This window comes from Trachymyrmex septentrionalis, unplaced genomic scaffold (assembly GCF_001594115.1).
Source record: "Trachymyrmex septentrionalis isolate Tsep2-gDNA-1 unplaced genomic scaffold, Tsep1.0 scaffold19, whole genome shotgun sequence".
Taxonomy (NCBI): domain Eukaryota; kingdom Metazoa; phylum Arthropoda; class Insecta; order Hymenoptera; family Formicidae; genus Trachymyrmex; species Trachymyrmex septentrionalis.
Genome location: NW_017305071.1, coordinates 2958164 through 2973615, shown reverse-complemented (window position 1 = coordinate 2973615; position 15452 = coordinate 2958164). Strand labels below are relative to the sequence as shown.

At 32.7% G+C, this 15452-nt stretch overlaps 4 protein-coding genes across 5 annotated transcripts in view; 2 read left to right on the top strand and 2 right to left on the bottom strand.

The window, feature by feature from the left end:
• Positions 1 to 208: 208 nt before the first annotated feature.
• Positions 209 to 2522, bottom strand: LOC108746985 (putative neutral sphingomyelinase). The gene is made up of 6 exons (XM_018484165.1): positions 2045 to 2522; positions 1638 to 1811; positions 1373 to 1556; positions 907 to 1233; positions 737 to 842; positions 209 to 624 (listed from the first exon to the last, which is right to left on the bottom strand). The coding sequence occupies exons 1-6, from the start codon at positions 2086 to 2088 to the stop codon at positions 284 to 286; spliced, it is 1176 nt and encodes a 391-aa protein (XP_018339667.1). The 5' UTR covers positions 2089 to 2522; the 3' UTR covers positions 209 to 283.
• Positions 2523 to 2612: 90 nt separating this feature from the next.
• Positions 2613 to 10339, top strand: LOC108746984 (cytoplasmic FMR1-interacting protein). 2 transcript variants are annotated; one of them, XM_018484163.1, is made up of 19 exons: positions 2613 to 2681; positions 3781 to 4079; positions 4173 to 4352; positions 4802 to 4983; positions 5063 to 5587; positions 5667 to 5871; positions 5971 to 6185; positions 6401 to 6531; positions 6620 to 6790; positions 6862 to 6944; positions 7245 to 7313; positions 7498 to 7571; positions 7728 to 8133; positions 8206 to 8405; positions 8477 to 9006; positions 9108 to 9202; positions 9282 to 9520; positions 9608 to 9755; positions 9841 to 10053. In XM_018484163.1, exons 2-19 carry the CDS (start codon positions 3870 to 3872, stop codon positions 10051 to 10053), a joined length of 3876 nt encoding a protein of 1291 aa, XP_018339665.1. In that variant the 5' UTR covers positions 2613 to 2681; positions 3781 to 3869. The 2 variants fall into 2 exon arrangements, with proteins under 2 accessions (XP_018339665.1, XP_018339666.1); XM_018484164.1 differs by lacking the exon at positions 2613 to 2681 and having other exon boundaries at positions 3870 to 4079; positions 9841 to 10339.
• A 376-nt stretch (positions 10340 to 10715) lies between these two features.
• LOC108747021 (WD repeat-containing protein 55 homolog) lies at positions 10716 to 13608 on the bottom strand. Its single transcript, XM_018484230.1, has 8 exons — positions 13523 to 13608; positions 12834 to 13010; positions 12529 to 12736; positions 11844 to 12026; positions 11670 to 11743; positions 11432 to 11595; positions 11129 to 11346; positions 10716 to 11032 (listed from the first exon to the last, which is right to left on the bottom strand). The coding sequence occupies exons 1-8, from the start codon at positions 13536 to 13538 to the stop codon at positions 10774 to 10776; spliced, it is 1299 nt and encodes a 432-aa protein (XP_018339732.1). The 5' UTR covers positions 13539 to 13608; the 3' UTR covers positions 10716 to 10773.
• Positions 13609 to 13628: 20 nt separating this feature from the next.
• LOC108747020 (protein asunder homolog) overlaps positions 13629 to 15452 on the top strand; it is a 4674-nt gene continuing 2850 nt past the window's right edge. The window contains exons 1-5 of the mRNA XM_018484229.1: positions 13629 to 13766; positions 13830 to 14096; positions 14762 to 14836; positions 14984 to 15270; positions 15335 to 15425. Of these exons, the coding sequence (XP_018339731.1) occupies positions 13881 to 14096; positions 14762 to 14836; positions 14984 to 15270; positions 15335 to 15425 (669 nt within the window). The 5' untranslated portion in view covers positions 13629 to 13766; positions 13830 to 13880. The remainder of the gene's footprint in view (positions 13767 to 13829; positions 14097 to 14761; positions 14837 to 14983; positions 15271 to 15334; positions 15426 to 15452) is intronic.

Genomic DNA, 15452 nt, shown 5'->3' with positions numbered 1-15452 from the left:
TATTAAATATATATTTTTTTATTTAACAAAATTTTTATTTGAGAATTATCAATTTTTATGTTATGTTAAATTCTCTTTTGGAAGTATTGCAATATCCAGTAAACATCAACTAACACAATAACATAAAATCAATATTATAATTTTACACTTAATAATATAACTGTTATGTACAACATGTGTTATATTTTACATTTATATTGTTGAATGCGAAATTATAACATTGATTGTATGTTACTGTTAATTGGTAGTTTACTAGATCTGTATTATTGTAGAAATTTGACGTTCAGCTTTTATTATTATCCAAACATGTCATGTAAATTTCTATAGCTAAACGTCCTGCTCTTAATGCATTCTTCTCTGCGCAATTCCATAGTGAACTCATAAATACAGTGTAGCATAATAATGCAGTCAGAAAAATACATACTATATTTAAACCAATATCTGCAGCTAAAGATATGTTCATGCAATTTAGCCAGATGATCCAAATTAATGGAATGATTAGCATGCAGGTTGACAATGTATACCAAAAACGTTGGCGTTGTACACTTTTCAATGCGTCTTCGCAAATTTCTACTGCTTCTTTCAGGGAATCGATAATATCTAGATCTTTCACATCATGTTTATCTACACAAACAAATATATAAATCTAAACTATTAATTAAATAAATAAAAAAAATAGATAAATGTTTTTATGTATGTGCATAATACATGTGGAATATTTAAATACATTGCTTACCATTAGTGAATTTAAGTGTAGCCATCACAGCTTCATGGTCGGAATAACTAAAATTCTTATATGGCACACGATTTGGCAAGGGATGTCCAAAATTTGTAACTTCAACCTACAAGTTTTAATGTATTATACATCGTATCAATATTTTCATATTAGTTGCATTAATCCTTTACCTTCACAGTCTTCGAACCTAAATACATGATGTGATCTATACGCTTTCCATTTGGCTGTGTTCGAGCGAGTTTTGAGCTGGTGTAACTATTATTGGCACATTCGTTGGTCCCTATGTGACTCTGACTATCAGGACATGTATCTGCTAAACCAGAAACACCACGTATAATTCTATAAGCTAAGTCTTGCGGCTCTGTATTAAGATCGCCCGCAAATATGACAGCATCCACGCCGCCACTTGTCATCTTGACAAATTGAGCAGTATCAAACGCTTGTAGTACTCTGTGTGCCATGTACTCATCATTCTCGCGATTATATTCCGCGTGTAACTGCAAAATAAAAACAGTGAACATTTAATATCCTTTAAAAGTCATCATAAGCTGTCTGATTATACATTACATTATTTATAAAAGGATATTTTATACATGATTAAATAGCAACGAAAAAATTTACTAGATGAACACATACGTGTGTGATATAAACATTAATATACATGTTAAACACTTTTATTTTGCACAGTCCAACTCCTTTGCCACCGAACCAGTCTCCATGGTGTATCTTATGAACATAACCATTTAAAGGCCACTTGTGAAACATAACATCATGAATGGGATATCTTGACAAGATACATATTCCTGATCCCAAGACTCCACTACGCAAGAAATGTAAGATTACAATTATTTAGTAAACAATTCAAATTAGTCTGGATGACAGAGATGACGTACAACTATACCTATGGAAATAATGCGAGTGGGGAAGCACTTCCTGCGCTTTTGTTTTTATCTGATTAAAATCATCGACAGACCAAACTTCTTGCAGACAGATTATATCGTATTCCCTACTGATAAATCTTTCAGCAATAGCGGACATACGTTCGTTCTTGTTTCTTGACACATATGGTATGCCCCTATCAAAACAGAAGCAACAGAACATGAATTAAAACTCATCCTTTAGGCTCCTATTCTACAATTCTCAATGACAGTTATGATATTGTTACAGTATTGTTGCAAAAGTTTTATACATGATAAAAATATGTAACATTATGTAACGGATACTATCGTTAAGAATTATAAAATAAGAGCCTTAGGAAAAAATGCGTTTTGTAAAATAAGTAAAAATTTCATCAGAATATATGCTTACCAACAATTCAGTGTCAAAACGTTCACCGATATTTCGTTCGTCATAGTTTTTGTCTTAACAGTACCGATCTGTAGAAGAACACAACACGGTGATTAGATTGTTATGGAATGACACTGGCCGTGACTTCCTTCGAGTTTTATGCCTTTTGACAGCGACTGGCGGCACAGATAACTGGGAGATATAAAAAAAATAGAAAAACAACAACGAAGAACTTATTTTTCCGAATGATTTATTTTACATATTTTCTTCTTGTCTGTAAGTTAAAATTATTTAGTAAACTCTTGTCGATGTATATCCATGTGTGCAAGTGTATATACATCTCTTATCAATGGATACATCCCTTCTCCATTCTCCTCGTTACAAACAGTGACAGATCGACAAAGCTATTGTTACTTCTTTATAGTGCACACTACAGTGCAGTGACTGCACTAAATACATTCCTGAGATCTAGTTTTCTGTAGCCAGTGTATACTTTTGGAACTTAAAGTGAGAAAAATATATGCTTGATATTTGTTAAAAACGAGAAAGAGAATTCTAACAGTGCAGTTTAGTGCAAAAATAGAAAATTTGTAGTGATGGAGTAAATACTGCACCAACTGCACTGTGCAGTATTTACTCCACCACTACAAATAATGCAGTAAGTTGAAATGAAACGAACGTATATTGCAACGTATATTGCACCTTTCTGATTCCATCAAATTATAATATACATAGATCAAATATATTCTGTCCGTAGCTTGAAATTGACAGTTTATGTGATGTTTAGCACCCGTTGTGTCTCTTTCTATTTTGAGAGCAGTACGATTGTAGGTGCATTCCGTTTTAGGCCGGAATCAGACTATATACGCATACGAAATAAAATTATATTTACGCATAACGCGATTGATCAATCGATGAATTGAAAATTCGCCCATTATCAATAACAGAGGATTCCCAATATTGAAAGAATAAAGATTAATTACTTTAGAGGAAACTGATTGATTCCGTTATTTTTTCACATTTTTCATTAGGTTAATAAAAATAGAATGATATAGACCAGACTCTTAAGTCTTTTATCATTCTATTTTTATTAATTTAATGAAAAATGTGATATCTGAAAATCAGATATCTGAACGCACGGAAAAATTAGAAAACAAATAACGCGTTATCTAAATTATAAATCTATCGCGCACGATGTTTCATAATCAAATCATTCTATTTTATACGTTCCGCTCGTTTTTATTTTCATTTTATATTTAGTGTAACGCATGGAAAACTCCGTCTGTATTTCGACAAAATCCGTAATTAAAGACTCGAAAGGCGAAATAACGATAATCGGATCCTCGGATCTCAACTTGCAAAGTAGATTATACATTTAATTCCTTAACTTTGAAAAGCGTCGATTAATCGATCGACTTTTGCCCATCCCATCGACTCTCCATCCGTCATCGTCGCTCGCGCGACGTTTACGGTGTTTCCTCTGATCTTCCGTTTAAAACATTCGCCCGTGTTATGCTGATTTTTTATATTCGGAAAACTAGGACGGGAAGCGATTGGCGCGCGGTGTTGATGAGATCGGGCAATAAGCTTTTATGCTTTGTGGAAAACGCTCGCTTGTGTTTCGAGATGCGTCTTGATGGTCCAAGACTCCGTATCTCCCATCTCGTCAACGTTTTACGATCTCGTTCGTGATTTCGACGATCTCGAGATCATACCGTGATGTTCGTACAAAATACATAAATATCACGCACGTAAAGCCATAGAGATCCTGTCGTTTGCGGAGCACACTTAACCTCCCGGTTGTTATTGCATCTGGTCTTCCGGACAACTATACAAGGGCGGCGCGATGACGACCGAGAAAGTCACTCTGGGCGACGCTCTGTCGAACGTCGACGTGCTCGACGAGTTTACGCTGCCGGACGAGCAACCCTGTATAGAGGCTCAACCATGTTCCGTTGTGTACCAAGCGAACTTCGACACCAATTTCGAGGACAGAAACGGTTTTGTGACGGGTATCGCCAAGTATATAGAAGAGGCGACTGTACATGCGAGTTTGGTAAGCTTATCCTTTGATTGTAAACTGACATGTGTATAATTCATTGTTAATTGAGGTAAATTGTTTGTAATATCTCTTGTTTGTAATATTTAGAATGAGTTGCTAGAAGAAGGCTTGGAGCATGCAGTCATGTTATATACTTGGAGATGCTGTTCGCGAGCAATTCCGCAGCCAAAATCTAATGAGCAGCCAAACCGAGTGGAAATCTATGAGAAAACAGTTGAGGTGTTAGCACCTGAAGTAAACAAATTGCTGAATTTTATGTATTTTCAAGTAAGCTTAAACTACTTTATGTTGTTATATTTATTCTTTGTCGCTATAATAAATTGCACTAAAACTTTCTATTTTACTTTCACTAAACTTCAAATATATATGTCTTTTTTATTTTAAATTACTGTATACTAGTTAAGCTAAGAACACAGAAGTTAAGCTGAAGAACAGATCCTATTTTACTTTAAGTATAAATGTATATTAGTTTGTATATAAAGAACAGATTTATGGTAACTTTGAGCAAAGTGTAATCAATCAAAAAATTTAATTGATTGATCAAACATGGATTTTTTATTGGTTAATATATGAAAAAAAATTGTAGGGACAACAAAATTATACAGTTAAAGATGAAGTTTTAAGCAATTTTATCAGTTAGATTAAATGCAAGTTAAGTTAATCAGAGTTTGGCTTTATATATTGCATATGTATATTCGTGCATACTTTTATTTCAGAGAAAAGCGATTGAGCGATTTTCAGGGGAAGTTAAACGATTGTGTCATCATGAGAAAAGAAAAGATTTTGTATCTGAGGCATATTTGTTGACCTTAGGGAAATTCATCAACATGTTTGCTGTTTTGGACGAATTGAAAAATATGAAATCTAGCGTAAAGAATGACTATTCCACATACAGGAGGTGATTTATGAAAAACAAGATTTTATTTAGATCTATTTAACTGCACTTATTCTTAAGTACGTTTTGCTTAATTTTTTAGAGCTGCACAATTTTTAAAGGTGATGTCGGACTCTCAAACATTACAAGAATCTCAGAATCTGTCAATGTTTTTGGCAACACAGAATAAAATTCGTGATACAGTTAAAGAAAATCTCGAGAAAATTGCAGGATATGAAGAATTACTTGCGGATGTAGTTAATATCTGTGTTCATATGTTTGAAACTAAGATGTACCTTACGCCTAACGAGAAGCACATGTTGGTGAAAGTAATGGGCTTTGGTTTATTTTTAATGGACAGCGAATTATGTAACATTAATAAGCTTGATCAAAAGAAAAAATTGAAATTGGATAGAATCGATAGAATCTTTAAGAACTTGGAGGTAGTACCATTGTTCGGAGATATGCAAATTGCACCGTTTAATTATATCAAACGTTCAAAGCACTTTGATGCTTCAAAGTGGCCACTGTCTTCGTCATCAAATAGCATAAGTCCGCAAGCCGATCTTATGGTACATCTTCCTCAAATTAGAGAAGATCACGTAAAGTATATTAGTGAATTGGCAAGGTATATCTTGTTTATTGATTATATCTCTTTCATCTCAATTATTAGTTTTTGTGATATAACGTTTCACAATTATATACAGATATAGTAACGAAGTCATTACAACGTATAAAGAATGTCGAAGTGATACAGAAAATCGAGATACTGCAGAACTAGCATTACGTGGATTACAATTACTTTCGCAATGGACTAGTGTTGTAACAGAGCTGTATAGTTGGAAGCTATTGCATCCTACTGACCATCACATGAACAAAGAATGTCCGCAGGAAGCTGAAGAATATGAAAGAGTATGATTAGTATTCTATTAATATTTCTTAGTATTTTACATCATTGTCATGTTTATTGATTTAAAAAAATTATTTTATTAATACCATTCTTTTTATCAGGCTACGCGATATAATTATACTGATGAAGAGAAATTTGCCCTTATAGAAGTTATAGCGATGATTAAGGGATTGCAAGTATTAATGGCACGAATAGAGACTGTTTTTATTGACGCAATACGTAGGAATATATATGCTGAGTTGCAAGATTTTGTACAACTTGCATTGCGTGAACCTTTAAGGAAAGCTATCAAAAATAAAAAGGATTTGATTCGAAGGTTAGAGCATAATTAAAATAGAGCATAAATAAAACTATTTAAATATGGTATAAAAATTTTAGATTTCTTTTTCATGTATAATATGTAATACAAATATATAATATATACATTATATATATGTGTGAGTGAAATTTATAGAAATTGTTTAATAGTTATAATGACTTTAAAATTAAAAAGTAATCTTATACGTCATTTCTTTTATCTTTTTGTTTCAGTATAATTGTTTCCGTTAGAGAAACTTGTGCGGATTGGCATTTCGGAGTAGAACCACTTGGAGATCCCGCTTTAAAAGGCAAAAAAGATCCAGACAATGGGTTCGGCATTAAAGTCCCGCGAAGAAACGTTGGTCAGTCTTCCATATTAATACGTTGCATATATTTATTACTTATATGTCGTTATTGACTTTGGAAACTCATTACGATGAAATGAAATAGGACCGTCTTCCACACAATTGTATATGGTGCGAACCATGTTGGAATCATTAATAGCCGACAAAAGCGGTGGGAAACGTACTCTGAGGAAAGACATTGATGGTCAATACCTTGTTCAAATCGATCAGTTCCATAAAACTAGTTTTTATTGGAGTTATCTTTTAAATTTCAGTGGTAAGTAAATAAATATTATTTTTAAATTTACAATTATTTTTTTATTTTGAAAATTTCCTGTTCTTCCATAGAATCTCTACAAAATTGTTGTGACTTGTCGCAACTATGGTACAGAGAATTTTATTTGGAAATGACAATGGGTAGGAAAATACAGGTAAATAATATTAATTTTTTAAACATTTTTTTTAAACATTACATTTTTATTAAATATTCTCAGAGTAATTTTGAAATCTCCGTATAATTTATCGATTAAAAACATGAATAGCATATGAATAATCGTATCCATTTAATTTGAGCCGTGAGCGTGTAAAGATCTTAACATTCACCGATTGATGGATAAATTTTGGGATTTGTTTTAACATCTTTCTCCTGACTTGATTATTGAAGTTATTATGAGCTATCATAAAGCTATGATTATGAAAATAGTCGTTTCTGTAATTTATTTCATGATTAGAAATGCCAAGTACGTCATCAGCATAACGAGGAGTGCAGCGACCTAATCACCATGGAGAAACGCATTCAGGTATTTCCCGTTTGCTGTGCGTACGATAGATAATCAATATCACGTTCAAAACATGCCGGAAACTGTAAAATTGAAAGTTCAGTTTCAGATGTTATTTCACGCCTACCCCGTTGCAAAAGATGCTACATAGAAATACCATTCATTATATTTTATATCCAAACGTTTAATCGATAAAATGTTTCAGTTTCCCATTGAAATGTCTATGCCATGGATATTGACTGATCATATATTAAGAAGCAAGGAACCGTCAATGATGGAGTAAGTTTTTATATGAATAAAATGGTTGTCAATATGTATATATAATAATATATAATAATAGTACTTCTTATAAAGAATGCACACATACAAGTGTTTGTGTTCCGTAATATTATATAATCATTCCATGATATATCATTGCTATCATTAATTTTACAGATATGTTTTGTATCCATTGGATTTATATAATGACAGCGCCTTATACGCACTGACGATATTTCGCAAACAATTTTTGTACGATGAAGTGGAAGCCGAAGTGAATCTATGCTTCGATCAATTTGTTTACAAACTTAGTGAACAGATTTTCGCGCATTATAAGCAACTGGCAGCCAGTATTCTGTTGGATAAACGATTCAGAGTGGAATGTGTCGCTCTCGGAGCATATTTACTCCCATATCCACGTGCTAATAGATACGAAACGTTGTTAAAACAGAGGCATGTTCAGCTATTGGGAAGAAGTATCGATTTAAATAAGCTTATAACACAACGCATTAATGCGGACATGCAAAAATCATTAGATTTGGCCATTAGCAAATTCGAATCCGGCGATATAACTGGAGTCGTGGTAAGCCCGTGTGTTTACAATATTTGCGCTGTAAACAAGCATCTTCCAATTAATCGATAACTGATCCGGCAGGAGCTAGACGGATTGTTGCAAGTCAATCGCCTTACGCATAAACTTCTGAGTAAGTGGCTCGCGTTAGATGAATATGATGCTATGTTCAGAGAAGCGAATCATAATGTTTTAGCCCCATACGGAAGAATTACTCTTCATGTATTCTGGGAATTGAATTACGACTTTTTACCAAATTATTGTTACAACGCCGCCACAAATAGGTATACATAATGTTGCATTAAGTACATTCCGGATTATTGATTTGATATTACTAATATGTGTTATTTGGCAGATTTGTCAAGTGTCGCGGTCTACAATTTGTACAACCCGTTCATAGAGATAAACCGCCTCAAATGTCGCACCATTATCTCTGGGGTAGTAAGCAGTTAAATCTGGCTTATAGTACTCAATATGGACAATATACAGGATTCGTCGGTCCGCACCATTTTCGTACAATATGTAAGCTTCTTGGATATCAAGGAATAGCTGTGGTTATGGAAGAACTCTTGAAGATCGTTAAGACCTTGATCCAAGGAAGCCTGCATCAATTTACGAAGACTTTGATGGAAGCTATGCCTAAAGTCTGCAAGCTTCCACGATATGATTACGGATCTCCCGGAGTTTTAGGCTATTATCACGCTCAGTTGAACGACATTGTGCAATATCCAGACGCTAAGACTGAATTGTTTCATAATTTTCGCGAATTTGGCAATACGATTCTATTTTGTCTCTTAATGGAACAAGCTCTATCGCAAGAAGAAGTGTGCGATTTGCTACACGCAGCGCCGTTTCAGAACATTTTGCCGCGACCTTACTGTAAAGGTAAGGAGTAGTATGTGTTACTTGGCGTTATGAGTTAATTCGAATAGAAATGAAAAACAGCTCTGCGCGAAATGTTTATTATTTACATATGCAATTTTCAGAAGGAGAAAAACCTGAAACGAAACAGAAACGATTAGAGGCGAAGTACGCGGCTTTACAAATTGTTCCAAACGTAGACAAATTAGGTACCGCTAAAGTAAGTAATATATAACGTATCTCTTCAAAGTATAGATTGTATTTTTTCGATCTACTCTATACACGACTTGTTCTTTCAGCAAGCAATGATTGCCAGAGAAGGAGATTTATTAACACGCGAACGATTATGCTGCGGCTTGTCGATATTCGAAGTTGTGCTCAGCAGATTACGGAGCTTCTTAGACGATCCTATCTGGGTCGGGCCACCACCAGCAAATGGTGTAATGAATGTAGACGAATGCACGGAATTCCATAGGCTTTGGAGTGCGCTTCAATTTGTATATTGTATTCCCGTCGGTGATACTGAATTTACCGTTGAGTTAGTATAACACTTAATACAACGTAACATAAGTTTTTTCTTGTCGATTGACAGTGTAATAATGATTGCGATTCTTCTCTTTTGCAGAGAATTATTTGGTGAAGGTTTGCATTGGGCTGGTTGTGCTATGATTGTTCTTTTGGGACAACAACGTAGATTTGAGGCGCTTGATTTCTGCTATCACATTCTTCGAGTGCAACGCGTGGATGGCAAAGACGAGAATGTTAAAGGAATAGTAAGTAATACAATATATATAGAATATATTAATACAGCAATTTGCTCACATTTGAGCTAAATATGTACGTCATTTATCCTTAAAGCATTTGAAGAGGATGGTGGATCGGATCAGGCGATTTCAAGTATTGAACTCACAGATATTTGCTGTGTTGAATAAATATTTGAAAAGCGGAGACAGTGATGCGGCAAGTGTGGAACACGTACGCTGTTTTCAACCTCCGATACATCCTTCATTGGCTCACGCGCAACAGCATTATCATGCACCTGAATATTTACGCCAAATAAATCATCAGTAAATGATAACCGTAAAACATTTATATTTTGCGTCTTGATTGCATCAAAATACAATTTGAATAGGACTCAAAGAAACGAAATCATTCCTTGCTATTTACGGAGGAACATTTCTGACTAAAAAGTTTCATATATTTTATATCACACCTGTGTCGAAATATCATTTGTACTATCTATTTAATTCAATTGCTATAAATGTTTACAAACCATTTTTTACAATTGAGGTAAGATTTATAGAATTACGAAAAAAAAAATGCAAATAAGAATTTGAGAATTTAATCTATTCCTAAAGCACGCTAAGATTTTAGTTAATCTATTTAATGATACGTATATATTATATGCGTATACATCTAGACGGACTTATATAATACTACTGCTTTAATAGTTTATAACAGAACTGATACAATATAATATTCTAGATATAAGTATAGTAATCTATCAATGTAATAGAATATGTTTGAGCTTATATTTTGTAAGATATTCCAAGTTTAATCAAAACGAAATATTATATATAATATTAATATTCATATCACATAAATTTGTGTAGTGTTCATGTACCGATAACTATGTATAAAATGCACACATTTTGTAACACTACTCGTTTATCCATTTATTTCAATATGTTAAACGATGTTGGATGAATTATTTCAAAACGATATGCAAGGATTTACGTTTTAACGATTAAATAGTACAGAATATGTTAAAATATTTTATTATCGTTAAGATTACAATTCTGCAAAGAAATCTGATCGATTATGAATTTTACTACTAGGAAGATTGTGTTCAAGCCATTTTCGCTTTTCACCCTTTTTGGGTTCGGTGACATTTAGGGTTTCGAAATATTGTACATTCCAGAATTTGATATCATTATCATGCGAAGAGGATGCTATTAAAGTCCCATCATTACTGATATCAAGTGTCTCGACGGAAAAGTTGTGTTGTCCAACTATGCCAAGATGGTGATGAGGAAACAAACTGGTTGCCCTGTTTATTATAGGCATGATATAATACAAATATCGTATAAATGATACAATCTTTGTATATTATAAAATATCGTATGATTCTATCTTTATCGCTTACCTAACTATTCCATCTTCTTCACCAGTTATCACTACGTTTTCCGTAATGGGGATCATACAATTAATTGCCTTCTTTTTGATACTTGGGAATTCATCCGAATGTAGTCCAAATTCTCCCCAATTATATACATACATTTTCCCTTTATTACTAGCCGTTAATAATTTACTTTCCATTTTAAATAAGCCAAGACAGGTCAGCTCGTCGTCGTGTTCCTCGGACTGTGTGCAATATGTGTATAATATAAAATCGACTTAGTACTTTGCATAATATGGTTACTAAATCATTTGTATATTTTTATAATACCTGTACATGCAGTTTTCTTTCAGGTATGTTTATAGTCGTCAGACAGTCACCACTAGCACAAGCTAAATACTTGGCGTCTGTATTGGTTATCATTGCACTGATGTAATCTTCTGCCTCCTTTATAGAAAATATCGGCACGCTTCCCTTTTGCCTGAGGTCCCAGACTTGAAATATTTTTTTTATACATAAGATTGATTCGATTAATTAGAGTTTTGAGAGAGATATTAATTATCATTACGTTTTACTACACCGTCATCGTCGCCTGTTACAAATACATGCTCGTTGATAATCGTCATTGTGTATATAGGTTGCCTATAATTGGAAAAACGAATAAACGCATTAATATCGATATAAATGGAAAAACAAAAAAAGCGAATTTAATATCGACATTTTAATATTAATATATACATACTCGTGAGCTTTGTCGTACAATCTGACCAGTTGTTCCGTTTCTACATTGGTTATCGCTATACACAGATCTTTTCCAGTTGAGAACAACAACTGTCCATCCTCACTAAACTCAATATCCCGGCAAGCTTTAAGATGCAATTCTATGGTCGATACAAGATTGGTCTCTTCATTGTTATATTTATACCTAATGCAAAAAAAAATAGATATAACATTTTCGTTGAAACTAAAAATGATTTAGATCAAACTCTAATTAACTCAATCCATACCTCCACTATTTTGTTAACATGGATAGAATTATTAAATTTTTATTGTTTGATCAAGGATATCAAATTACGTAAAATTTTAAGTAATCTATTAATCCTTAATACATACAATGATTTTTTTGGTCCTTTACTACATACAAAAGTTATTCATATCCTGGATTAATTTTCGTCTCTTTTACAAATAAGCAAAAATTATTAAGAGATTATTAAATATACTTTAATAGTATTTATGAAGTTATGTAATTTAAAAGAAAGAATAGAGTACTTAGAGACCATTATTTTAGTCAATGCTCCTATTTCAAAGAAAAGAAATGCATAGTATATAAATGATTCATATCATGTGTGTACTAAGAATGAAATTAATCACATGTTAAATTATAATTTTCAATCGTTCTAAAATATATTCTAAAATATCAAACTTACATGTAAACATCTCCCGTGATACTGGCTATGCCTATAGTGTCCAATTTAGGATGGAAACATATGTCCGTTATCATATCTTCCAATGTAATAGAGGGTGGATGATTCCTATGCAGTTTCTTTGCGTGTAATATAGCTTGAACAACTTCATCCGCATCTGAATTAATAGAGTCTTCATTAACATTGTCATCATTTTGCTGGGATGGCCCATCTAGATAAATTTGAAAGATATTTTTTTTAAGATAAATCATAATTAACTTATTTTATAACAATTTATACAAAAGGAGAATTAAAAAAAAAAGGAATACCTGCTGAAGTAGATGTCGAGGCTTTTGACTTCTTAATAATAACAGGAGTAGTGTCATCATTGCTATCTGATACAGATTCATTTGTTGAACTCTCATCACTGCTTGTATCCTGGTTTGGTATCCTATCTATACTCATGTCACTATCATCACTATCAATATCATTGGACATTAAATTACCTGTGAATCAATTATATATTAATAATATTTAAACATCATAAAAGATAAATGTCTATAAATATTGTAATAATTATAACTATATAATCACTATAAATAATCACTAGTAAAATTTTTTCATATAATTTTTCAGAATTTTTATACAAATTAAATTAAAAATATTATTACTTTTTAGAAAATTTCTCAAATTTTTTATACAAATTAGAACACTTTTCAGAAGAAGTCTATATCTTTTCTAGAATTCTTCATATACATATATGAATTTTGAAATATTCTGAGATTTCTAAGATTTCTATCCTATAAGTTCTGATTGATTCTTATAAAATCTAAAAAAGTTAAAAGGTTATTTTTTCAGAAATTATAGAATGAGAAAATTAAAAATCTTAGAATATTTTAGAATTCATATATATGAACAATTGTAAAGATGTAGACTTTCTCAGTATTTCTGAAAAGTGTTTTAGTTCATACAAAATTTTGAGAAAAATTTTTACTGAGATATATTACTCATCGATTACCTGTTTTCCAGTGCATCCTTAGAAAAAGAAATGTGAAGAAATAAGGCAATATATAAGGTTATCACGCCATACGTAAAACTACTCGGAACGGAATCAAATGAGGTTATGTTCGAGCTACAAATGTCAAGTAGAAAAATCAGGAAAGATGCCTAACTATCGTTTGTTTGCTTCCTTCCAGACTCCATTGATCGTTGACATGAAAGAACAATTATGAGAATAATGCATTGACTTGGCAGAGTACGAGGTAGACACGACATAACTGTAAATTTCGTAAATATCACGATTGATTATATCTTAACCTCAAAAGGTCAGCGAAGATATTGTTTGTCTCACGCGATTCGCGAGTGAGAAATGCGAGATGTATCCCGCGAACCACAAAACTATATTCGTGCTAGATCACACGCCGTATTTTGGTATCTCCACCGAATCCCCGCTGGAATTTGACTTTCTGAAGAGCAGAGGCCAGAACCTAATCCCGCTGGCACCGGTCTGCAAATCTTTGTGGACTACCAGCGTCGAAGCTTCGTTGGAGTACTGTCGCATTGTGTGGGACCTCTTCCCCATAGGCAAATTGGTATAAAGAAACAGACTATTTCCCTGCTAACATTTCGTACAAAAGCAAACCGGCTAGCAATTGTTACCGTCATATTATTGCCATGATAATAGCAGAAATATTGTTGAATTAAACTTTTGCTTGCAGGTTGTCAGAAATTGTATTTGTATTTCTGAACAATAGTTGTTGTAATTTTATCGAAACAATAGTTGTTGTAATTTTATCGAAAATATTGCCATAAAATTACTATACTCGATTTGTGTTTTTTTTTACTTGTAATATTGTATCAAATGAGAACTCACCTTGTGACAATTTAGTTGCAACATATTTTAGCAAGTTATCAGAAAAACGCTGGTAAAATGTAATCTGAGACTATAATCTATAGATGCTACACAGATAATATAACACAGTAAATCATTTTAGTTTAACAACAAGACTGTAATGATTCACTGTGTTATACTGTCATCTGTGTCTGTTGAAAAGCATCTTATGATAGTTAATCATATATAAGATCTGATCTTTTTAACTGAACTTATTTTTCTTCTTTTTCTTTTCTTATTGAAAAAGGTGAATTATTCAGCTAAATAGAACAGACTTACTTTTTTTATGATAGAACAGACTACATTTACAGTTTATGATAGTCTCTAGTATTGTTAATGTTGTCCTTACTGTCATTATTTTTTCAGATTAGATTTGTTGTAACTGACCGTGCAGCTTATGTGTTGAATTCATGGAGTCCACTACAGCAGAATTTGAATCATGCAAGTGTCCCTTTCAAACTTCTATATTTCTGGAGTAATGAATATCTAATTAATGAAATATAAATATCTGTGATTATTGAATGGAATGTATTTCTTTGCTAGCATGTGTTTAATAAAAAAAAATAATGGAACTGATTTTATTTTTAGATAATGAATGGCACTGCGATTTTAGGAGTGCCAACGAAGACGCCGGAACCTGGCGAGGACTATTCAGTGATACACGGTCTGCGCGTAGCAATTGAGACATTGAATGAGTGCTCTGAGATACAACACGAAAAAAGAACTTCTCTGAATGAGAACACCAACAAACTGATAAATCGAGGCAGGGTAATATGCATCACGAGTGCACGTGATAACAGCAACATGAAGAACTTAGAGAATATATTTTTGAATGAATTAGCACAGGAAAACAAGAATGCGTTGTCTTCAGATCAGTTAGTATTTTCTACAAATATTATAAATTATTATAATCATATTAAACTTTGTTCTAATTTACAGTTTGATTCCTGTTGATTATTGTCATTTAGTTATACTGAACATATATCCCAACAATATTGAATCTCAAGTCACTAGTCAAGGTCCTCGAGAGGTAAGCCTTTAATAATTTAATAATTAA